Genomic DNA, 22,896 nt, shown 5'->3' with positions numbered 1-22,896 from the left:
TTTCTGAACTCAGGGTTGTTAGGGTCTGCTGGAGCCTCTCCCAGCTGTCATGGGGCGAAGGCAGGGTGACATGCATGTTTTCGTACTGTAGGAGGAAGCCGGAGAACCTGGACGGAACCCGCCCAGGCACAGGGAAAAGATGCAAACTCCACACAGAAAGGCCCCAGGCCCGGAATCGAACCCATGACCTTCTTGCCACCGTGTCGACTATCCACTAGCAGTTATTCTAAAACAGTGTGAACTTTTACTTTTTTTTATTTTTATTTTCGCTTTATGGCATATTGGAGCCATTCATGTACAAAACCAGGACAGAAATGTGGTGCCATTGAGATAAGAAGCTCCTCGTCTCTTCCTGCTTGTCCTCAGATTCTCCCCGTCTGGCCTTATGGATTCTGACCCGCTCGTCTCCTTCTCCTCGTCCTCCTCAGCTGCTAAAAGGGCTGCTGGTGTTTACATGGGTGTGATATTTCCATCTCCTCTGCGTCACGCCGTGCCCCTTCACCTGCCACAACACGCTTTTATTATAATAGCATCGTTCCATTAGTATTAATAAAGTACTTTCTGTAGCAAGACACCCATTCATCAAAAATGGATGCGGCCGCATCTGTGCCGGCAGCTATCTGTTGTTGTTTTTCCTCTTCACTGCCTTTCCCTCCTCCTTGCCCCACTCGCACTGGCGTGTGTGAGCGTGTGTATCAGATGCATTTCTCTGGTTCTGCCACTCCCACTGTCAGCGTCACCATCCGCACCACACCTGGGAGTTATTATTATGCAAAATAACAGCACACAGCATTTCCATTAAGTGTGTTATTTGCCACCTACCACTGTCATATTGTGGCATGGTGCTATGAACACGCAATGTCAAATTCCCATTAACTCATAGGACTCAGTTAGATGTGAGATTTACACATATTTTAGGCATTAACTAGGTCATAACTGTTTTTTTTCTTCTTCCTCTGAATTATTCTATTGCTAAAATACAAACGACTGTTTTGTTTTCTTTGAGGCATGAGCCAATAAACCAAACAACGTGTGATATTTGTACACAAAACACAGAGAAAAGCATCTTAAAGTCAAATGGAAAAAATGCAAATAGCAATTTTTAAGAAACATATATAAATGAAAACATTGCTGTACACATGCATAGCTGTCACCTCTCTTAATTTCGCACTCGGCTGGAACTATTCAGACTGTTGCTTACCAGACATGTTCCAACTGCTGACTCTATGCCAATTAATCATTCTGAGAAGTAAGCTGTACATCTTTTGGCATGTCACACAGATGGACTTGTTTCTGACATGCTTCCATCACAGTGTCATCCTGTCTGTCTGCGTCTGTCATCCCGGTGCATGGCGGGGACCAGCGTGTATCCTCGCTTTGACGCATCTCTATGGTGTTTGTCAAAGTCGGGAAAGGTGTGATTCCAAGTGTGATTTTTCTGCTCAAAGTGAAATAGCACACATCCCTCCGTGGTAACGCCTGTCAATCAATGCTGTGGGGTCATGCGCTGCATTCTAGGTTCCATGTTACTGTTGGAATTTGAACTACTTTTCTGTACCAACAATGAGCAATTTACATAGGTTCTTGAAGATATTGATTATGTTGATAATGTTTTATTTTTGTTTTTTAGTAGTCACCATTGCAATTTGCAGGAACTGACTTCATGCATCTAAATCTATTGTTATATATTGATGTGTCTGTTTTGCACTTGAAAGTCAAATGATCTTAAGGTATTGGAAGGTTAGTGATTATTTTGTGGGCACCATAACTCCCTGATATCTCATGATTCACCACCGTTAATTAATTAAATTAACTAATTAATTAATTAATAATTCAGCAGTGCACTCTCTCTCCAGAATGATTGATCTCTCGCCTTGCTCCTGACAGTCTTTGTATCAGTGCACTTGGTGTGAAAGGTGGCAGGTGAAGTACCATTAAGCTGGAGGTTCCTTTGACAAATATCACCTGGCCGTCCTCTGTGATCCACGGTTGCAGTTGCCATGTTTCTTGCACGTTGGTTCCCTTTGCCTTGTTTGCCGTTAAGTGAATCACGTGTCTTAATTTGGGAATGGGCCAGAACATTGAATTTTATTTATTTATTTTTTTTTTCTTAAAGTGAAAGAGCTTTATTCTCGCTGATGGGTTTTACAGTATCATATATATTAGAAGGAAGAAGTTGAAGGGAGTTTCGCTTGTGGTAGGCGGGGCCCGGGACCGCCACAGCCAATCGTCTGCCTCCATCGCCACACATTTCTTTCTCTTATCTGCACAAACATACAAACCAAACTGATCTCAAACACAAAGCGGCCAACCAACCACTATTGTCAAATCCGCTGCACTAAAACATAAATAAAGGCAACGACTTTTCACCGACGGTTTTTACTGACCAACCACGCTGTAAACGTTGAAGCGACAGAATAACGTTGGTCATCTGACCCTAATGTCAGAATTCTGAGGGAGGCAATCGTTTTGTGACGATGACTTTGATGTTTGCCCATATGCCTCCCCCGATTAGAAACCGAGTGCTGGCCGTTCCCTCTGTTCACCGAGTGAAATCACGGATTGCGCCTTTAAAAGAATTTGCGTGCGTGTGCGTGTGCGCGTATGTGTGTGAGTCACCATGGAGACGGCGGGCAAGAGCAGCCAACACAGCGAAGAAATAAAGGAGTCCTGGATGGACCGTCTGAAGCACGAGATGATGTGAGTGTTTGCTTTGGAGCTGCCGTGCGTGGAGCCGCGGCCGCTGCCAGTCAATGTGAGCGATCGATGCTAATAACTTTCCGCCGTGCGTGCGTGTGTGCGTGTGCGTGCGTGTGTGCGCGCGCGTGTGTGTGTGTGAACAGGAGGACGCCCGTGGGGAAGAGGGACGGAGGGCCGGACAGGCACTACCAGATGACCAATGTCCTTCTCGATCTGCTGACGAAACAGCAGGAAAAGGAACATCTGGACGTGGAGGCTGAGGAGCGCAGACAGGTGCTCCGACCTGACCACCACACCCCGAGTCATTTGAGACAACACCTGACAAGCAAGTAGGGGGGTACTTACCTGAGTGACTTCCAGTGGGATTTAAGCAGCTTCTCGAGACCTACCTGTCTGCTGACAAATTTGTTTAGTGAGCTCACGTAAAAAAAAAAAAAAAAAATGTATATATTTTTTTTATCTATCTTTTTAAGTTACATATTTTTAATTGAAGATTAATATTTTCTTCCCAGGTGTATTTCTGTGGGTCTCAATGGGAATCTTTTTAAAATTGCACCCACATAATTATTGCGTGCCTATCGTTGTTGTTAGGATTACTCCATAAAAGTAATCCAACGACTCATTACTGAGTACTCCTTAAAAAGTAATCTAATTACTTCTTTGACTACTTTGTTTCTGAAGTAATCAATTACTTATTACAAATAATTTACACACTAATGGTAAAAAAAAAAAAAAAAATACAAACTCACAGTTGCTTTATTAAATTGCAAATATTGCCTCTGTCCTCTTAACATGAATAAATGTTTGCTCTGTGAACACAAATTGCACATTTCACAGAACAAACTCATGTACCGCACGAGTGCCTTCACAGCCCATATTGTTAAAATAATCTGCGACATTGTTTTCGGTTGTGGATTTTGTGGATAATAAGACATTTTTAGTGTGCAAAATATTTCTGAAAAGTAACGGACATGTTACCCGATAAAGTAATTGTGATACAATGACCAGTTTTGCTGCACTAATCCCTTAACATTACTCCGTCATTTAAAAAGTAGTTTAATTACAGCAGTGGATTACTTAGTAATAGATTACTCACCGACACTGGTGCCTATAAATATTATTGGCCCTTGTCTTACATTGTAAATGTTGCAAATGATGACTTGTGCCCACTGTGTGTGTTGTGCAAGGTTTTGGATAGACTGCAAGAATGCATTGCAGCGTTGCAGGAGAAGGTCGATGGACTAAAAGAATCAGGCGTTGGCTTTGATATGTTCCTCAAGGTGTGGTATCGCAAAGCTCTCATCTGCAACCCTAGCGTTACACAGGGTACGAAGGACTTCTTATTTCAAATCACTCTCCCTAATGTCCGTGTGTGCAGGATGAACACATTAATCAGATCATTTCAAAGGCGGAGAAGGAGAGAGAAGAGAAGTTTGACAAGGAAGCGGAGATCAAGAGGTTGAAAGAGGAGTACGTCCATCTGGTGGAGAAGAAGGAGCATCTGCTGCATCAGCTGCAGAAACATGCTCTGTATGATGAACTCATGGAGGGGGTGGTCCACATCACTCAGGTACTGTTTCTGTCAAACAACGCTAACCTTAAGATACAACCTGAAAAACATATTCCAATCCTACTAAATGCTCCACAAGTTCTCAATTTATCATGTGCACTCTGTAATCACTTTGCATGGCAAAAAACATACACCTGACAACCAGGTTGGAATTGTTCTTGTTTGTGCCACCTAAAACCTAAATGCATTACTTTAGTATTTATGAGTAACGTGTGTCTGCTACAGTTTAAAGAGGGAAACCTATTCATGGTCCATCTTGAGAATCTCCTCCACCTCAAATCGCAACTCTGTGAGAAGGAGAAAAGGGCACAGACACAGGTGGACCAGCAGAGAAAGGCTCTGCGGAAGCTGGAAGACCAGCATCACTTACTGAAGCTGCACACGACCAACCAGCTGTACCAGCTCCACAAAGAGCTGGAGAAAGTGTGCTCAGAAGCTCTGACATGGGTACGGCGCTGAATCAAAGCACTTGGTCCGAACAAAACTTGACATTTCCTATATGAATGACAGTTCTGAGTCTTCGCCAACAGGAAAGCAAATGGAACCACATCTTGGAAACAGCGGCAAAGAAAACGCTTCTGCTCGTGAAGATTAAAATGGTGACCCTTGACCTCTTTGAACTGGCCTGTGAACATATCAAATTAGAAAAAGAGGTGGATATAAATGACACAGAGAAACAGCTGGACGAGGTACGTAACCGGATGGGGCTCGGACAAACATCAAGAGCATGAGAAAATAATGAACTCAAGTTTTCATTTCCTGATTGTTCCCTTTATCAAGGTCAGGATGTTCATGCAGGACCATGCTGTTGCACAGATAAAGCTGTCAGCAGAAAAAGCAGAAAAGGAAGAAAAGGAACAATGCAAAAAAGAACACCCAGCAGAGGGAGACGAATAAAGGCGTCCTACATTCTTCAAATCACATTTAGCTGGAAATTCACATCAAGTGTAAATATATTTGATGGATTCCCTCTCACTTGGATGTAACAAGAGGCAAACACTGTTGATTCAATTGAGACATTGAGTTTATTCGTGTAGGTTAAAAGTGGAGAGGTAAAATGCTTTGTTTTTTATTAGAATGCTTTGCAGACACTGTTCTATAAAAGTGTTTGCATGACTTCTCATAGGAAGTAGCCAGGTTTTGAAATGATCATGACAACGATCATTTAAATTAAAATCACAATAGATTATTCTGACAGTGGTAACTTCAATAATACTATAATAAATACAGAGAATGGATCGTTCTCTCTCCGTCTGCCAAAATATTTTGAACTCAAGGTTCTCTGCTGCCACCGTGTGGTTATTTGGGTTACATAAATAAATAATCAGTTGGTACTTTTTATCTGCCCTTCACAGATGAAAATTGAGTAAAACTTAATTGAATAACAAACCACTGAAAAAGAAACCCAGCAAACTGTTAAAGCTGTTTGTCGGTTTTAGTCTAAGCACAAGTAACGGTCAAAACAGTCTAAACTAAACATTTTTGGGTGTCCATTTGTTTAAAATGATAAATGTAAATCATGTGCTGTTACTCGAGCATAAATTATTATGAACAAAATGCAGGATTTTTTTTTTTTTTTTTGCAAGGGACACACAGGTAGAAATAAAATACAAATGTATGGCAGCAGTTGAGTTGATGTAAGGGGGAAAAAAGATGTACACTAACACAATTAACTAACAATTATACACTAACACAGAACAATATTGTTATATTATACATCTTATTATGTACATCTACCCTGTTTGAGGCAATGGCCACATAACACCTTAAACACAAATTCCGTCGATAAAAGTTCAATGCAATTTTTCGTATGTTTAATAATTTTCTGCAGTTTGAATGTGTGCCTGACTTAAGTCAAAGTGTAAGTTGGAAAAAAATAAGTATTTTGTATGTCATTAAAACTCAGTTAACAAATAGTTCCAAATTGATACTCTTAATTTGAAATGTATCATTCCGCTGCCGTAACGTGCTTCGGTGTCGTAACTGTTTGTTGATTCTAGATAGACTTGAGTTGACAACACAGTTGAGAACTGGGAGTCGTACACCGTTTACAGCAGTTTGCAATAAGCTTAGTGTAGATGGAGAAATTTTTTGAGTTAGAGACCACTGTCGACATGTCCAACTCTTGCTATCAGGAAGAAAGCTCTTCGTGCGCAGTGATGATGATCTAGCGAACGCAGGCTGTCAGTCTCGGCTTGTTGTTGACCATCTTATTCGGTAAAATGCCTTCTTTGACAACCAAAACAGACACCGACGAAACAGACACCGACTAGTACTCCCCCAATTCACGCGTTGCGTGTTTCCGAATAGGCGTCCTAACTTGTGCTTTAACAGACGGTGCCTAGTTCCGTACAGCGCACGAGAGAGCTTCTAGTTTGTTAGCTAAGTGCTACCCGGTAGCTCGCGGGCAGCGTCGAGGATGAACGGGCGTTGCGCTGCTGGCACAGCGAGCCATGCACTTGTTTAGCTGCCGTTGCATACGGCAGTGAAACCAAAATCGGGAGATTTTGGTTGGAATCAAAGCTAGTCGCAGCCCCATCATCTTCTGCCATGGAGTCTGACGACGACGTGCCTCTCATTTTGACCTGGGACGAAGCAAACAGCGGTCTGCTCAGCGACGACGCTGAAAGAGGAGACGAAAGTAAGATCATGTTCTTATCTCGTCTGCCCCTGTGGCGCTTATCTGCTAGACCTATGCAGATGTTTAATAATTGTCCAGGCCCCGTTCACACATCACCATTTGCGTGGTTTTGTGCATGCAGCACTGTTTTAAAGTTAAATAATTGTTTTCCATTTTATTTTATTTTACATTTATTTATTTATTTATTTATTTATTTATTTATTTATTACGTGTAACAGATTCCTGAAAAACATTTTAAGTTGGTCAATATCTTTTGCTTTTTCAAAACTTTTTGATTGATTTGAGGACTTGGAGGAAAAAAGCTCCTCTTCCTCCATTTGACGTTTCCCACTGATTTGTGGTTTCTGACATGCATCAGGATACCAACTCATGGCTCAAATCATCACCAGGTTTCGGATTATTCCTCTATTAAGAGAAGTCCTACAAATTACATCTCTGGAGTTAAATTAAGTCCAGCATATTCATAAGTAATTGTAAAATTCATGGTTGGTTGTAGTCTGGATGATTCACAGAAAAGCCAACAGCAGCCAATTCACCAACCTGTTCCTCACAAATGAACACTGGCTTGTTGAAGTCATTCATTTTACTTGTGTAGGCATTCTGAATGAACGATTTTAAACAGAACTGTGCATTTTAAATGAGTTCTACTTACCTCATGTTCAGTCTGAAGCCTTACAATGACATTCACAGACAAATAAGCTGCACACATGTTGCATGTCCAGGTCGCACTGGTCCAGAAGAGCCAGACCTATCAGGACAGGGTCCTGTGTGTGTGTGTGTGTGTGTGTGTGTGTTTGTGTGTGTGTGTGTGTGTGTGTGTGTGTGTGTGTGTGTGTGTGTGTGTGTGTGTGTGTGTGTGTGTGCGTAGGAGAGAAAGCGTGCGCATAACCGCCCGACATAATAATCCTGCTGCCTTTTGTATGCCTCACCTACAAGCTACAAAGTGACCCATCTGAAAAAGTGCTACATCAGCAGACTGTGCACCAGTCAGCCCCTCCCCGGTGCTGGTGGGCTGTGTGTGTCTGCTGTGTGTGAATGTCTAACCTTACACAAGTCAGTGTGGGTGGCTTGCTTGTTCGATTGCTTTCTCTGACCGTGGAGGTCGACGGGAAGAGGAACCCATTTTTTTTTTCTTCTTCTGAAAAACATTATCTGGGAGTGGCGGACAAGCAGGATGTATCTCACTGTTTGTCCTGATTGGAACTTCCTGGAGAGAGGAGTATGACTGCGGACGTTGAGAAGGAGCACCGTGTTCTATTACCTTTGTGACCAATCAGACGCCCTGAGCCAAGTGGGGGAGTTGAGTTTTATCTTTTGGCGCCCATGGGCCTGACGTCGGTACAAAGCTAGACTTTTGGAGAAACTCTCGTACTTGTTTTTCTGTTTTTTGTTTTTCTGTATGTGCCTTTGAGCCCACCCTCGCCGTGTTTTTGAGCGAAAGGCTGCAAACATGTTATTGTTCGCACACAAATATGGAGCTGGAATGACTCTCAGCCGACTCTGGATGTACTCCTGTCAGGATAACAGCCAGGCTACCACTGCACCGGAATTGGATCTTTACACTTCAGCTCAAAATGCCAGCGTCATGGTGGGGAGGATTTGCCCGTGACTGCTCCTCACAAGCTCATATGATCTCCAGCGCTTGGACCTCGTAGGAGTCGAGCCAGCAGCTGCACTTTGTGATGTATAGTGTTGAAAGAACATTCAGACTCACATGACAATTACATAAGCGGTTAGAGGCTCACATGGACACATGGAGGGTTGTTGTTTTTTTTTTTTAATGGAATCTGATTTACATTAATAAAAAGCCTGCTGTAGTCTATTATATTTTAAAAGGTATCCCTTTTACTGTAGGGTGAAGTCTATTTTGCGCAGTTTGAACTAATGTCACTTTAGATGGACGTTTAATTCCTTGCTACATGCTGTAACTGCTCTCTTGCTGATTGTTGGTAAATGTGGTTGTCTGCCTTGTGTCTGTGTCCTCTCAGTGTTAGATAGCCTGTATAGATAGCCTATATAATGTCATGTTACTGCAGCACTTTGTCGCCAGCCAGGCAGGAATCAAAGTTCAACCCCTCTAACTAAGGCAGGAATTTCAAGGTGCACTCACCATTGGTCGCTTATTATTCTCACTGATGACACAATAGCTTCCCTCCGATTGCAACCTCTGGATTTTTCTCCCCCTAAACCTGTGGAGCATTTTTAATTGTTGGGATCTGTCCTCTGTCTGGCTCGGATAATTCCGTCTGCGAGGACTCACGCGGACTCCATTCATGTCTGTGCCTTCTGAAGTGTGCATCAGGCACGGCTGGAATCTTCGGACATCTGCGCCTCCAGATGCGGACCAATTCTGGCGTACAATTGATGTGCTGTGAGTGACGCGCAGACGTGCACTGTGAACCTCAGGGACCTGGATTCCTCGACGCGGCGGAAGGGCATAGAACAATCCACCCTGATCAATGGAGTGCCTCTGTGGCCATGCAGCTGGATCTCATGAAGACCGCACCTCTGTTGACACTCCTGTAGTGATATCCTCCTTTGTCTCGCAATTAGAGCTAGAGGGCTTTGGTAGGATCGCCACCCTGAGTTGAGTTGGCAAACAAACGTTTTTGTTTTTATTTATGACACAGAGTTTCTTTTCATGCAGATGGAGGTGCAGGAAATTATGACATCGTAAACAACGCAGTGGTCGCCACACCCGGCCCTCAAAACCACCGCGCCCAAAATGCTTCCTTACGACAAAGCTGGGAGATGAACTACCAGGAGGCGGCCATCTACCTGCAGGTAAATACCAGTTGTAGAGTGTGGAATGCACGTGAAGGCTAGTGGAGTTGTTGCACGGTCGTTAACTGGTTTCTATTGCAGTGTTAGTGCTGCCTCGTGAAACGCTGCGTGCTTTTTGTGGGTCAGATTTGCATCATGTGATCGCTTGAATTGAAGACGGGGAAATAATCTTTTTCTGTATTTGAACTGGGACATTCAAATGTGGACTATTTGTCCATTATCAGCATATGGAGAAACTAAGATGTCAATAATGACTACATACTTAAAAGCTTATGTGACCGAATGGTTTAACTATTAATAATGTTACTGCGCATTACTGTTGCCAACTCGATATCAGCAGCAATGCAGAGCTCTGTCTGAGTGTCCGTGTCTTGATTTGCCATTTGAATGACGCGTTAAGGAGGGAGAGAACAACGACAAGTTCTTCACTCACCCTCGCAACCCCAAAGCGCTGGCGGCGTACCTGTTTGCCCACAACCACCTCTTCTACATGATGGAGCTGCTGACCGGCCTGCTGCTCATGATGCTGTCGCTGTGCGAGGCTCCCGCCGTGCCCTCGCTACGCCTGGACGTCTACGTGAGTAAACCCAACAAACGCTCTCTGGCGAAAAGTCAGCGGTGTTCTTCATGAAGGAAGCAAACATTAAGCCATGGCTCGCAGTTTGCAGTGATTGTGTGTCTGACGCCTCCGCAGGTCCACGCCACTCTAGAGCTGCTGGCGTTGGTCATGGTGGCTTTTGAGTTATGCATGAAACTGCGCTGGTTAGGCTTCCACACTTTCATCCGACACAAGAGGACCATGGTGAAGGTAACTTCACTGCTGCTTTGTCTTTTGTAGCTTAAAGCACTGATTTGCGTTGAGAAATCTATTTTTTTTGGTCTGTATTTGAACTGCACTGTCGCCTGCAGGCCCCAAAGTCAAGTTCAAGTTCTACTCCTCTTCCTGTTCACTTTTTTTTTTTTTTTAATTTTGTCTCCTCTCCTTGTGCAGACGTGCGTGTTGATGCTGCAGTTTGTGGAGGCCATCGTGGTGCTGATCAGGCAGACGTCACATTTGCGAGTCACCAGAGCTCTCAGACCTATTTTCTTGGTGGACTGCCGATACTGTGGAGCCGTACGCAGGTACAACAGCGACTGTTTATCCATTCAAACCTGCGTGTCTTTACTCATCTTTACTTTTAAATAACTGCGAAAATGAACCGAACAGACATAATAAGCAACACCTTCCAATCTGTCACACACCAGTTTTAATTTAATTCTGGGGAAATGTTCTAAAAAAAAAATGAGGAATGCTTCTCAAGAAAGGTGACAAAACAGCTGTTTGTATGGAGATGTTTGTTCTCCATCGCAATATCATTATTATTAGAAATCACCAGCAACACATCTAACACACCTTTGGGAAATGACATATTTTTTAAATTAATAATGTCCAACTACATTTGCAGTCGTTAACTCTTTTTAGATGAGTTAACGACTGCAAATGAATTTGTGAACATAGCCTAACCAAGTGTGTCCTGTCCAATCAGAAACCTGCGTCAGATCTTCCAGTCCCTCCCACCGTTTATTGACATCCTTCTCCTGTTGCTCTTCTTCATGGTTATTTTTGCTATGTTGGGTGAGAAAACATATTATTTTTGTAACATTTCATGGAATAATTTGCAGTCACATATTGAACTGAACAGCAGTCATTGTCTTCAGTGAGTGAAGGATTTTCCTTCATTATTTGTGTGACCACTGTGTCTTTTCCCTCCAGGTTTCTGCCTCTTCTCTCCGAACTCCTCCGACCCAGTATGTAGAGTGTTGAATTTCAAAATGTGGCTGTAATCGCAGAGTTATGTTTTCAGTCTGTAACAGTTACTTTTCAATGCTTCTGTCTCACCCCAGTACTTCAGCACCCTGGAAAACAGCCTTGTCAGTTTGTTTGTGCTGCTGACCACAGCAAAGTAAGATCATCATCAGCAGCACACAGTTATTCTCAGTTCTCCACATTCTTACACGCACACACACAACATGCTAGCAGCACTTCTACTTCTGTTACTCATCGCCAATGCTTTTGGTTCACCGCACGTGCGTGGGTCTGACTCTTTCCTCTTTCCTGCAGTTTCCCAGATGTGATGATGCCAGCATACTCCAAGAACCGCTGGTCCTGTGTTTTCTTCATTGTTTACCTCTCCATCGAACTCTACTTCATCATGAACCTGGTATGGATCACATTGCTAAAAGTCCAGCCACAGAGTTGCAGTTCTAAAGCAACAGCCACTGGTGATGCTACGACAATTAAACCTCTGTCTCGTTGATGGTTCGAATGATGTTGCTGTATGTTTTGTTTAAGGCTCGTTAGCACAAGTTGGGACATTTTGGGATTATGACATCATCATCTGCTGCGTCACCTCCTAATTGGCTGGTTTCCTGAGCAGCTCCACTGTCTTTTGTTTCCCCATCCAGCTTCTGGCAGTCGTTTTTGACACGTTCAATGATGTGGAGAAGATGAAGTTTAAATCCCTTTTGCTGCACAAGCGCTCCGCTATCGACCATGCCTTTCAGCTGTTGGTGAGCCGACAGGTACAGTTTCATGTTGCTCTATCAATAATGGCAACCTGATACAAATTGATCTTTCTTTTCCTTTTTCTTTTTTTTGAAACGGTCAAAAGCTTTGCCTGCTGCTGTTTTTCTCCGCAGAGGCCGCTGGGCGTCTCCCTCAAACAGTTTGATGGTCTGATGCGATTTTACAGACCCCGGATGTCTGCGAGGGACCGCTTCCTCACTTTCAAAGCTCTGAACACTTCAGGGGCTCCGATGCTCAGGTGACTGCCTGACGCTGCAATCCAGTTTTAAGGCTCCTCTGTCAAATTTCATAGAACACGGTTTAACTTGTGTCTGTTCTGCTACAGTTTGCAGGACTTTTATAAATTCTACGAGGTCACCGGCCTGAAGTGGAAGGTAACAGACTCTACACAGGCTCTGTGCCGGTGCATATTTATTTTTTCTGCGTGACCGCATTGTAAAGTTTTGCGCTTGGTTGTTCCAGGCAAGGCGCAGCGGAGAGCACTGGTTTGATGAACTTCCACACACCACCTTTCTCATTTTTAAAGGCAAGTTGTGGGTTGCGCTCATTTTTCAGTCCGTTTAACAAAAACATTCTCACTTCCTCATAACCGCTGCTTCTTTTTTTTTCTTCCCTAAAGGCATTAACCTGCTGGTGAAATCAAAGGCCTTCCAGTATGCTATGTGTAAGTGCCATCATGAACATTGTCCACAGGTCTCTGTGTTGAGGATGAGACAGAGTTTCTTCTAATGGTTGATGTTACCTGACTGCAGATGCGGTGGTGGCCATCAACGGCGTGTGGATCCTGGTGGAGACGTACACACTCAACAGTAAGATCATTTGCAGCCCCTTAAAGCAATGCAGCAGGAGGTGTGTGGAGAAGTGTTGCACTCCAACAGAGGTCTCACCCTCGTCTCACACTTGTCCCACCCTGCAGGTGGATTTTCCTCGTCCAGACTTGTCCCCTGGAGTTACATTGTGTTCCTGACCAGTGAGTTTGCTGCTGCTGTGTCACATGAACACTAAACAATCACTGTTGCGTCTGCTTTGAAACTGATCATTTGTGATTTTAAATGTACTTGTAATGGCATTATTTCTCTCCCTCTGTTTCTCTGTTTTCAGTTTATGGTGTAGAAGTGTTACTGAAAATTTCAGGTTTGGGGCCAATGGCTTATTTCAGCTCAGGATGGAACCTGTGAGTAATAACTGGATGTGGGGTCAATCCAAAACGTTATATTTATCAGACCAAAAATGATGAGATTCCCTTATAATCATGGAGACTTACAAGTAGGGATGTTAACAATTAATCAACTGTCGATTAATTGTTGATTAAGAATTTAATAGATTATATTAAATTAGTCGCAATTAATTGTGAATTTTTTTACACGGGTAGTTAATATCATTATAACAGTGTCGTGGCAGGAAAGAGCAATTCACCTGTAGATACTGGGATGGTCATAATATACCCTGGACAAGTTAATTTTAAACAACTTTAAAAAATAAAAATAAAAGTTGAAATGTGACCCATTAGAAATCAGAGGATAAATGTTCTGGGTGTTTTTACTGTTCTCTAAAAATGGGTCACATTGGACCCTCAACTATTTAAGGGTTAAATATGTGTTCCTTACACATTTTTCATTGTGAAATTTAGGTTCTCAGGCAAAATGGCATTACCAATTAATCGTTAATCCATTGATGAGGTCAATCAACTAACGATTAATGAATTCATCGATAATTTACATCCCTACTTACAATATTTGGATTAAGTGTCCATGATTTTGTTGATGCCTACCGCTGAAGCCATTCGCTTGATGTGCTCCTCCCCCAGGTTTGATTTCTCAGTGACAGTGTTTGCCTTCCTGGGCCTGATTGCTCTCGCCTTTGACATGGAGCCATTTTATTTTATTGTCGTCCTTCGACCACTTCAGCTGCTGCGGTACGCTCTCGTCTCCATGTAATGAATGCACCATACTTACTGGCACTTATTGTTCGCTTTTATGGTTAACTGTGATCCCTCACCTCCTTCTGCAGGTTGTTTAAGATAAAGCAGCGGTATCGTAATGTGCTGGACACAATGTTTGAGCTCTTCCCAAGAATGGCCAGTCTGGGATTAACGTTAATCATCTTCTACTACTCCTTTGCAATTGTGGGGATGGAGTTCTTTGCGGACGTAGTTTACCCCAACTGCTGCAAGTAAGTCCCACAGGCACCGTCAATAAATAACTACATTGATACTTAAATGCAGGATTTTTTTTTCTTTTACATCGTAGTAAAGTTATAAGCACAGGATTTTTTTTTACTGTATCAGAAACTTCATAGTACAATGGGCTTTTGTTAACACCCACTCACTGATCTCCAACCTGTTTGCTTTTCAGCACCAGCACAGTGGCTGACTCCTACAGACTGATTAACGTCACCTATGGCAACAAAACTGTGTTGGAAGAAGGCTATTATTATCTCAACAACTTCAACAACATTCTTAGCAGTTTTGGTGAGTTCCCTGTCACAAAATCAAACAATGACATGAAACCAAAAGTGCATCTGTGCGTGTCTGCACTTTTTCAACTTCCCCAATTCTCCCCTGAAAGAAACTTCAGTGACTTTTATGCCCCTTTTCTGGACAAGTTTTTGTCCATGTTATTCATGTTCTGAATAAGTAGTTTTTTCAAAACCAATATTAACTAAATCACAGACTGTGTGTATCTTGATAGAGATCAATCTGGATGTTGCAGTAGCTTTTCCTGTATCGTAACATTCACAAGTGTCAGCTGACACTTCACAGCTGACTGTTCACTGTCAATCAATGTTTTCAGTTTGGTTTAGTTACTTTACTTTAGTTTACTACCTCAGCGTGATGTTTAGCCTGTGGATTGACCACTTTTCTGTTATTTTCCCTAGTGACTCTGTTTGAGTTGACGGTGGTCAACAACTGGTACATCACCATGGTAATGTCAAATTTTTGATTATATTTGCAGTCTTTTAGCAGCTGCTGTCTTGCAGACATGTACTCATTGATTGTTGCTACTGTGACTGCCTTGCAGGAAGGAGTAACTTCCATGACGAGCCACTGGAGCCGACTGTACTTCATGACCTTCTACATCGTTACCATGGTGACCATGCTCAGCGTGTCCTTTACGTCTGCAGAAATGATCTCTCAATTGCTGCCTTCATCTGTGTGTTGATGATTTTACCTGAACCCTCTCCAGGTGGTGATGACCATTATTGTGGCGTTCATTCTTGATGCTTTTGTGTTCCGCATGAACTACAGCCGCAAGAACCGGGAGCAACTGGAGAACTCAGAGGGTGGGACCAAGTTGATTTTTCTGACTAATGTTATCAACATGCGTGTGTCACAGATTAGCTTTAGTGCCAGTGGTATTGTTCTGTGACTCTTAAATGACTTTTACAATCACATTAAGAGCCAGTTCTGTTTATGCGTCCACGTATAGAGGAGAACGGAATAGTGTTTGAAGTGGAGGTGGGCCGAGATGAAGCTCTGGCCACTCTGGAGTTGTACAAACAAATCTGCCCGGGACAGTCGTCCCTCAGCTCTCTACAAGGAGTCCTACAAGCCATGGACAAGGGCGGGGTGAGTACACATACACACACAAACTCTGAACTGTCTCTCTGCTGCTGGCCACACAAAGCCTTGCTTGCTAACCAATCCTCCTCCCTCTGGGCGCGCAGCACTTGTCTCTGGTCTATCAAGGTCGAAGGTCTCGGACAAAGAGTGACCTCAGCATTAAAATGTATGCGGAGGAGATACTGGTAAGAAGCCCAAAGGTCCGAACTTGCACAGCGTGACAGTTTTCAGGTTCGCCGTAACAGCCTCCTAACTTCTCTCTCCAGGAGTGGTATGCAGAGTATTCCAGGGAAAACCTGCCCGAGACAGCCCAAAGTCTGGAGCAGAGTCTAGACAGTCCTGTCTCCAACCTGTCTTCCTTGCCTGAGCCTCAGTCCAACGCACAGACTGGACCTCACCCCATTGAGTAACCAACAGGTGGCAGGAAGTACACAGCAATATCAACACCACAGCAATTTTCTATAAGCTAGAAGCCCCAACTAGAAGCATTCTATTCATACTCAAGATTTTTTTTTACACAGTGGGACTTACAGTTAAGAGAAACTACTTGATGTCTTTCTGGCAGCATAAGATTGTCTCTGGACCAAGAGACTGAGAACATTGTCCTATGATGAAGCTTTCAAAGACTGCAGGATTTTTACCTGGGACACTGTCTTATTGCAGTTTGTTGTGTACTCTATGTACTGAAATAGGCCTTTTTGACCTCATGTACATTATGTAATAAATTAACCTGAAGCCTTAGTTCAGAGGCCTCTCGTGACCAGTATTAACACAGACTTGGTAAGTATGAACGGTAACATTGATCTCGAGTCGAAATGATCGACCCAACTCGGATGTATCGTAAAACTAACAGATTTAAAATATTTTACTTTTATATAACTTCTTATTCTGTACTGTATTTAAGTTAGTTATGGAGAAATTTTATTAAACTATCCAATTTGTCAATGTTTTATCTTTGGTTTATCGTGACTCCATAGCTGTCTACTTGGAATTACCCCAGAAAAGGTCATGAGAGAGCAGAGAGCATCAACACGTGTAAAAACAACCAAACCAAAATGTTTAATCTCACCAAAACAGCTTTGTACAGTGTATATTTTTGATTTACAGTACTTTAGTAAATTAAAATTATTTAAACGTTATCTCTTTAGTCCTTTGTTGCCTTAAGATTCAGAGCAGAGCTCCATTTAGAATTAAAAAAAAACTAAAATGATGTCGATCTGATTATTCCCCAGCATTCCCTGAGCGTAAATGTCCGCTTGATTTCCTGAAACCACAGAACTCAAAACAAGTGCACAAAGACATGAGTCATGTAAAAACGGTGCAATAACGTCCTTAACAGAAGAGGATATGATAAGTATGCAGCTTCCTCCGGTGTGCAATAAGTTCACAATGGGAGAATCTCCCTTATTAAAGGCAGATGGCAAAGTCACATCTAAGCCATGTGGAACTTGCCAAACTCAGTGAGAAGTGCAATTAGAAGGAAGGCGCAGTAGAAGACGAGGAGAAAGACCCCGTAGGCCCGAGTCATAAGGAAGCGGTTCAGTGGGACCGTGATGAAGGACATGACCAGGGACAAACCCAGCGATCCCGCAAGGATCCACATCAACAAACCCTCCACTTCAAACTGAGGAGAAACAAAAGGAGACAAAATATCATGTTCAAATGTTCCAAAACAGCCGCAGCACTGACGACCACTAATCCCTCTTTGGCCACACCCGTCAACATGTTTTGGAACATTACCTGCACATCGGAGTGTGTTTTAAGCATCTGTACCAGACATCCCAGTCCCACCCCGAAGACCATGTCTGAGGGGAGCACAGTCAAGGATGCACACACCTAAAAACAATTATATTACTGTCAAACTCAGTCATACAAGTCAAATCAAGGATACTGAAGATAATGCCTCCAAAGCAGGCAGCTATCGCCATCCGGGGGTAACCCTGTCGGGCAAGGGTGATGTCTGAGAAGCAGTCTGTAAAAATATGATTTTTATTAGATGTTTTAATCACAAATCCACATATAGTTATGTGTAGTGTTAGTTTTTTTTTTTTTTTTTCAAAGTTGGTTCCATAAAGATCACCTCCGATGCTGTTGCCCCAGGCCAACAGCGTGAGGCCCAGGACGGTGTTGCTGAGGCTCCAGACCACACCAAGCATGTGCAGCAGGCTGACCACTTCTGAGGCGGTCGCACTGATCAACACTGCACTGACCACAAAGCCTAGGAGAGCAAACGCCTGCGGAAATCCACGTTTATCATAACGTTACAAATAAAACACATGAAGGAATTTGGTCACAGACAGAAAAGGCAATGGCGATTTGGCAATTTCAGAAGAATTCATTTTTTTCATCTGAAAAATCCTACTGGCGATCCTGTTCCTCAGTTTATAGCGCCCCCATAGGGTATTAATCCTGTCCTGTTTATAATTACTATAAGAGGGCACACTACCATTCATCTGGCACATGGAAAAGGTTAATATGCTAAATGCTTAATAGAGCTCACCTACAGATAAAGTCACTTGAATATATTAAAACGATTGATGCCTGACCTTCCCTTGCTGTAAAGACACTTTCCATAATTAACATATCCTTTATCTAAAATTGTGTATATGTGTTTGTTTTAATCATTACAAAAACCTACTGGATGATATCTGGGAGGACAGTCATTCCTTGTGGTGAAGAAGACGATGGCAGAGAGGAAGAGTCCCATCAGCAAAATTAAAAGCCAGAGAGGAAACTGCCCCTGGATCATGTAATTGGCATCTAAATGCAGCAAAAGGCGAGGAAACAAAGCACCATTTTCAGTTTTTTTCAGTGTTGCAACTTGTTGCTTTTTCACAGTGACACACTTACATTGTCCTGACTGGAAGGTGAACACACACACGAGAGGAGCGGTGACAAGTTGAAGGCAGTTGAGCGGTCGTCTCCAGTTCTTGTCCTCTTTGTCCGGGTCCACTACTGGGATGCATAGCAGCAGCAGCACCTCTAACGGTATCTGATGAGTGCAGGACACAAGTGCAACATTTACATTTACAACATGTACACATTTCCCTTTCGGTTTTGCTCCATTTATGGAATTTATCTCACGCATACAGGCCTACCTTTATTACTTTAAATACTCTCCAGCTCCATGGCTTCCTCCTCCACTTTCTGCTGTCAAGTGGGTTTAGAGAACTCAGCAGAATGTGAGCAGTAGTTGTATAACTTGGCAAAAGTGACCCGTACTCTGTCTCTGAAAAACACACGCATGTTATATCCAGTAATAATTGACTTGCACAGTGGCTTCTAAACATTCCGTGTTCTCACCATAGTCGTCTTGAATGGTGCCGTCGGACAGAAGGGGAACTTCATCATCCGATGAGTCAGATGAGTGATATTCTTCTGCAAAAACAATAAGATCCTTGTAGTTTGAGAGACACTTTCATTATTCTGCCTATGCATGCATGTACTTGGGATTTTTACCTCGGGCTTCTTGAATATCTTGGACGACAGAGTTCCTGGAACGCTTCTGCCGGTTGTAAATGTATGCGCTGACAATGACCGTCAAAACATAAACCACATAAAGGCCAAGGTACCCTAAAAAAGGAATTGGATCAAGAAGAAGATTTATGTTTATTTGGCGTAGCACAGATGTACGTTCCATCCTCTGACCCCCCCCCCCTTTTTTTTATCAACATGCAAATGTGAAAACAAAAAGAGAGAAAAGGTGTTGAAAAAATGAATAACTTACTAAAGCCACAACTGACTAAATGTAAAATATGAGGATATTCCCTAAACATAGTTGCAGCAAATTACTATAGCTACCGCTCAAATCTCATACAGTTTTAGTTGCTGGTCTGACTGAAAAGTTTGGGTCTGCAGCAAAAGTCACCATTTTTTCCTGTTAACAGCGAGGCAAGTGGCCGTACAGCTCACTAATTGTGTGTGTGTGTACCGAAAATTTCGCCGAGCGTCGTAGTTTTTCTGTACAGCATGAAGAAAGTCCAAAACACGGCCACCATGTAGAAGATGACATCACGCAGAAAGGGGCGAGAGGCCACAGGGAAAGGCTTGACCAGCGCCACGCTGCCTGCAACCACTGTGGTGACAAATATACCAGCGCCTGTGGAGGTGAGGGGAAGAGCAAGATAAGGGCAAACAGTTTTCTTGTTTTTCAGATGACCCCCGTGGTTTGCTTATTTCTCAAGGCGAGGCCTCACTTACCAAATAAGGCGCCGACAGCCAGTCCGGCCGTGTGTGGGTGTGAAAACGCTGCAATGGCGCTGAAGATGTCTGGAGCGCCGTTACCAAGAGCCAGAAATGTCACACCCTCAGCACACGCAGCAGTCAAGGAAAACTGGCTTACCACTAGCTTATCACTATGAAGAATAGATGTATGTCAAAGCACTTGAAGTGACTCCTGAGGTCAAAAACGCCACGAATCAGAGCAAGGTCAGAACTTCTGGGAGGGCTGTACATCAGATGCAGATTAAGGATACGGCAACATTGTGAGTTAGATGCAGGCTGGTCGAGATGGCGGAAAGATTAGGACAAAAACTGCAAGAGAAACAGAAGAAATACAGAAATACAGAAATACAGTGAAAAGAGGAGTTTTTACAGTATAGAAAGCAGCTTCTGTGCAACTCAGTTCCTGCAGTGTGTGTGAAGTGAGAGTGGGGACAGTGTGGAAAAAGCAGAACAAACTGAACTTTTCACAGCAAACGATTGTGTGACCATACTCTGAGGGCATCAAGGGCAAGAACGCGTGTATAATCTTTTAATGTGCTGTAGCCACATGTGAAACTATAGCCAATCAAGGGAAATGAACAGTTCGCAAAAAGACCAAATCAGGCGGGAAACCCACTGTGAACACAGAAAACTTGATACTTACAACTTGGACGCTGTGAGTCCCAGAATAACAAACAGGAAGAGGAGCCATATTAGCTGCAAAGTGTGAGAAAAGGTTTCAGTTTTTCTCTTGCATTGGACAGATAAGGCACTCCCATCTGTCCCACTCAAGCGAATCCACCGAAGAGAACAGTGCTGAATCTTCAAAACATGTCCTTCCTGCTTCTACACTCATCATTAAACATATCCTGTTACACCAATCACAACAGAGTTTGAGATAAATTGCTTTATGATTTAAACTGCTCTAAAGGCAAAGTATACTTAGCCTACAGTAATTTCTTTTTCTTTTTCTTTTTTTCTTTTTTCTAAATGAAAGTAAGATGTAAAGAGAGATCTTACACATAGAGTGACAGTAAAGGCAATGATATTGGGTGGCAGCAGACAAAAGGCCAGATCCAGGTAGTTGATGAAACCATCCTCGTTCGTGCAGTCCGCTGAGTTCTTCACAAAGTTGCACCGATCTGTGGCATTCAGGGTCATAACAATGTCGCACTGGAAACAACACACAAAGCACGACAACGGTCATTATTTACTGAACAGCCCTTGTTTTCAATTTTCATTTTCATAGTGTACATGATCGATGGGTATCATGTCCCACCCTCGGCATTTGGCTAACGTCAATCGACCCTTCGAGCCAATCAGCGGCAGCGTGTTGACGCGAGTTGAATGATTGACAGGTGTCATTTCACACCCCCACACTGTGCTCACTGTTTGGGTTGATGTCATTTTCTACCGCCGGGATTTCATTCGACCAATGGCAGGAGCCGAAGGGAATGTCGTCGTATGGGAGAGAAAGAAGTCAGTCAAGAGTCAAGAGGTGGCCCGTCTACTTTGTCATCCACTTTCTTCAATGTCAAGTAAGAATTTGAAGGGGGGGAGCCAAAGATTTTGAATACACGCACTGTTGTGCTATGCTATGCTATGCTATGCTATGCTATCTCTCTAATCTCTAATGCGTCTCAGGAAGGCTGTCGACATGAGTTTGTGTTGCACTAAGGTAGCCAGACTCTAGAACATAGTTTTCCCCCGGACATATATGACACAAAGTGGCTATGGTAAACACTCTCAACCGCTGCAGTGTGGCGGTACAATTGCTGTCATCTTCCCAAATCGAATGGGACGATTCGTTTAATCTTGTCTCTTTAATAATGGGCATCCTTTATTTATTTGTTAGTCCAGCCGACTAATTTCACTCTATGTCGTCCCCGCCGGCCGCTATGACAGAGAAGCATTCCAGTGGTAAAGCGTGACGATCAAGGAGGCGAAAGGCGAAAAGGACACAAGCATTTTTTTTTTTTGTAAAGAAAAAAGTAATTTTGAAAGTATGATTTGGATGGTGATAATGATGATATTTTTAAGTATGCCAAATGTATATAGATTTATTTATTTTTTTAAATCACTTCTTTGTTGCAGCTGATTGATTTACATTCGATTCATAATTCGGTTGCTGCGTGAACTTGTTGCATGTTTTTCGATCATGTGACAGTCGGAAGAGCCACCTGACAAGATGCCACTCTTGGATCAACCTGCTCACTCACGTCTCCCTAGAAGAAGAAGGGGGAAAACCCGCCCCAAAAGCACAAACGCATTGCTCATCTGATAATATTGAATTTATTACACGTTAATGCGTGTATGCTTTACTGACCTCATCGCTGCTGCTGCTGCTGCTGTTGGGCATCCTGGCCAGTGGTAGTGTGGTGTTGTCAGAGGAGCGGATGGCCGGTCCGGCACTGCGCTGCTTCCCAGGGTCCCATGAGCCGGAGGACACGGGCAGATTGCACAAAAACAGCAGCGGCAGCAGCGACAGAAACGCCGCAAAAGACATGATTCACTTTATCCGTTATCCATTCTGGTGGCGAGATTACAGGAAGGTCTCGCCTGCGTTGTTTTGGTACAGCGCACAGGAAGTCTCGATCAAGGGCAATTTAAAAGCAGGATTTAAAAAATAAATAAATAATTATACACACTTAAAATTCGCTTCACTGTCGAAAAAGCAACTTCGCTTTGGCGTCCACGGCGTGTTTGTTTAGGCCAGTTTCAGTCACTGAACGCTGGACGTTCGTGGACATGGTGTCTTTACACCTTCGAGGAGAGCTCCACCCACTGTTTTTCCAACACGGAGCGCCTCCTTCAGGGACGTCCCGTTTTCTCGAGATTCCAATAAACCGCATGAAACTTCGAGTGGGGGA

General features: G+C 43.2%; 3 protein-coding genes across 7 annotated transcripts; 2 read left to right on the top strand and 1 right to left on the bottom strand.

Annotated features, from left to right (window-relative positions):
* The first annotated feature begins 2,519 nt into the window (after window positions 1-2,519).
* Window positions 2,520-5,546, top strand: cfap73 (cilia and flagella associated protein 73). The gene is made up of 7 exons (XM_076033188.1): window positions 2,520-2,700; window positions 2,844-2,973; window positions 3,888-3,980; window positions 4,079-4,270; window positions 4,496-4,717; window positions 4,801-4,959; window positions 5,051-5,546. The coding sequence occupies exons 1-7, from the start codon at window positions 2,621-2,623 to the stop codon at window positions 5,165-5,167; spliced, it is 993 nt and encodes a 330-aa protein (XP_075889303.1). The 5' UTR covers window positions 2,520-2,620; the 3' UTR covers window positions 5,168-5,546.
* Window positions 5,547-6,771: 1,225 nt separating this feature from the next.
* tpcn1 (two pore segment channel 1) lies at window positions 6,772-16,962 on the top strand. 4 transcript variants are annotated; one of them, XM_076033179.1, is made up of 26 exons: window positions 6,777-6,911; window positions 9,559-9,695; window positions 10,096-10,272; window positions 10,390-10,503; window positions 10,687-10,817; window positions 11,222-11,310; window positions 11,449-11,483; window positions 11,580-11,638; window positions 11,797-11,896; window positions 12,141-12,257; window positions 12,375-12,499; window positions 12,587-12,635; window positions 12,724-12,787; window positions 12,881-12,925; window positions 13,014-13,070; window positions 13,178-13,231; window positions 13,363-13,435; window positions 14,069-14,176; window positions 14,272-14,433; window positions 14,616-14,731; window positions 15,139-15,185; window positions 15,282-15,350; window positions 15,447-15,543; window positions 15,690-15,829; window positions 15,928-16,008; window positions 16,090-16,962. In XM_076033179.1, exons 1-26 carry the CDS (start codon window positions 6,821-6,823, stop codon window positions 16,231-16,233), a joined length of 2,481 nt encoding a protein of 826 aa, XP_075889294.1. In that variant the 5' UTR covers window positions 6,777-6,820; the 3' UTR covers window positions 16,234-16,962. The 4 variants fall into 4 exon arrangements, 3 of the variants coding, with proteins under 3 accessions (XP_075889295.1, XP_075889294.1, XP_075889293.1); XM_076033178.1 differs by lacking the exon at window positions 6,777-6,911 and adding an exon at window positions 8,880-9,479; XM_076033180.1 differs by lacking the exon at window positions 9,559-9,695 and having other exon boundaries at window positions 6,772-6,911.
* Window positions 16,860-22,801, bottom strand: slc8b1 (solute carrier family 8 member B1). 2 transcript variants are annotated; one of them, XM_076033181.1, is made up of 16 exons: window positions 22,353-22,801; window positions 22,207-22,251; window positions 21,047-21,199; window positions 20,691-20,743; window positions 20,299-20,356; window positions 20,024-20,129; window positions 19,755-19,922; window positions 19,283-19,396; window positions 19,127-19,201; window positions 18,922-19,052; window positions 18,674-18,815; window positions 18,462-18,583; window positions 17,904-18,057; window positions 17,715-17,795; window positions 17,564-17,628; window positions 16,860-17,447 (listed from the first exon to the last, which is right to left on the bottom strand). In XM_076033181.1, exons 1-16 carry the CDS (start codon window positions 22,530-22,532, stop codon window positions 17,256-17,258), a joined length of 1,839 nt encoding a protein of 612 aa, XP_075889296.1. In that variant the 5' UTR covers window positions 22,533-22,801; the 3' UTR covers window positions 16,860-17,255. The 2 variants fall into 2 exon arrangements, with proteins under 2 accessions (XP_075889296.1, XP_075889297.1); XM_076033182.1 differs by lacking the exon at window positions 22,207-22,251.
* Window positions 22,802-22,896: the final 95 nt, after the last annotated feature.

This window comes from Nelusetta ayraudi, unplaced genomic scaffold (genome assembly GCF_046127955.1).
Source record: "Nelusetta ayraudi isolate G7.1 ecotype Tasmania unplaced genomic scaffold, CSIRO-AGI_Nayr_v1 ptg000041l, whole genome shotgun sequence".
In the NCBI taxonomy this organism is placed as follows: domain Eukaryota; kingdom Metazoa; phylum Chordata; class Actinopteri; order Tetraodontiformes; family Monacanthidae; genus Nelusetta; species Nelusetta ayraudi.
The sequence above is the reverse complement of the archived record's forward strand: the minus strand, read 5'-3'. Positions and strand labels throughout refer to the sequence as shown.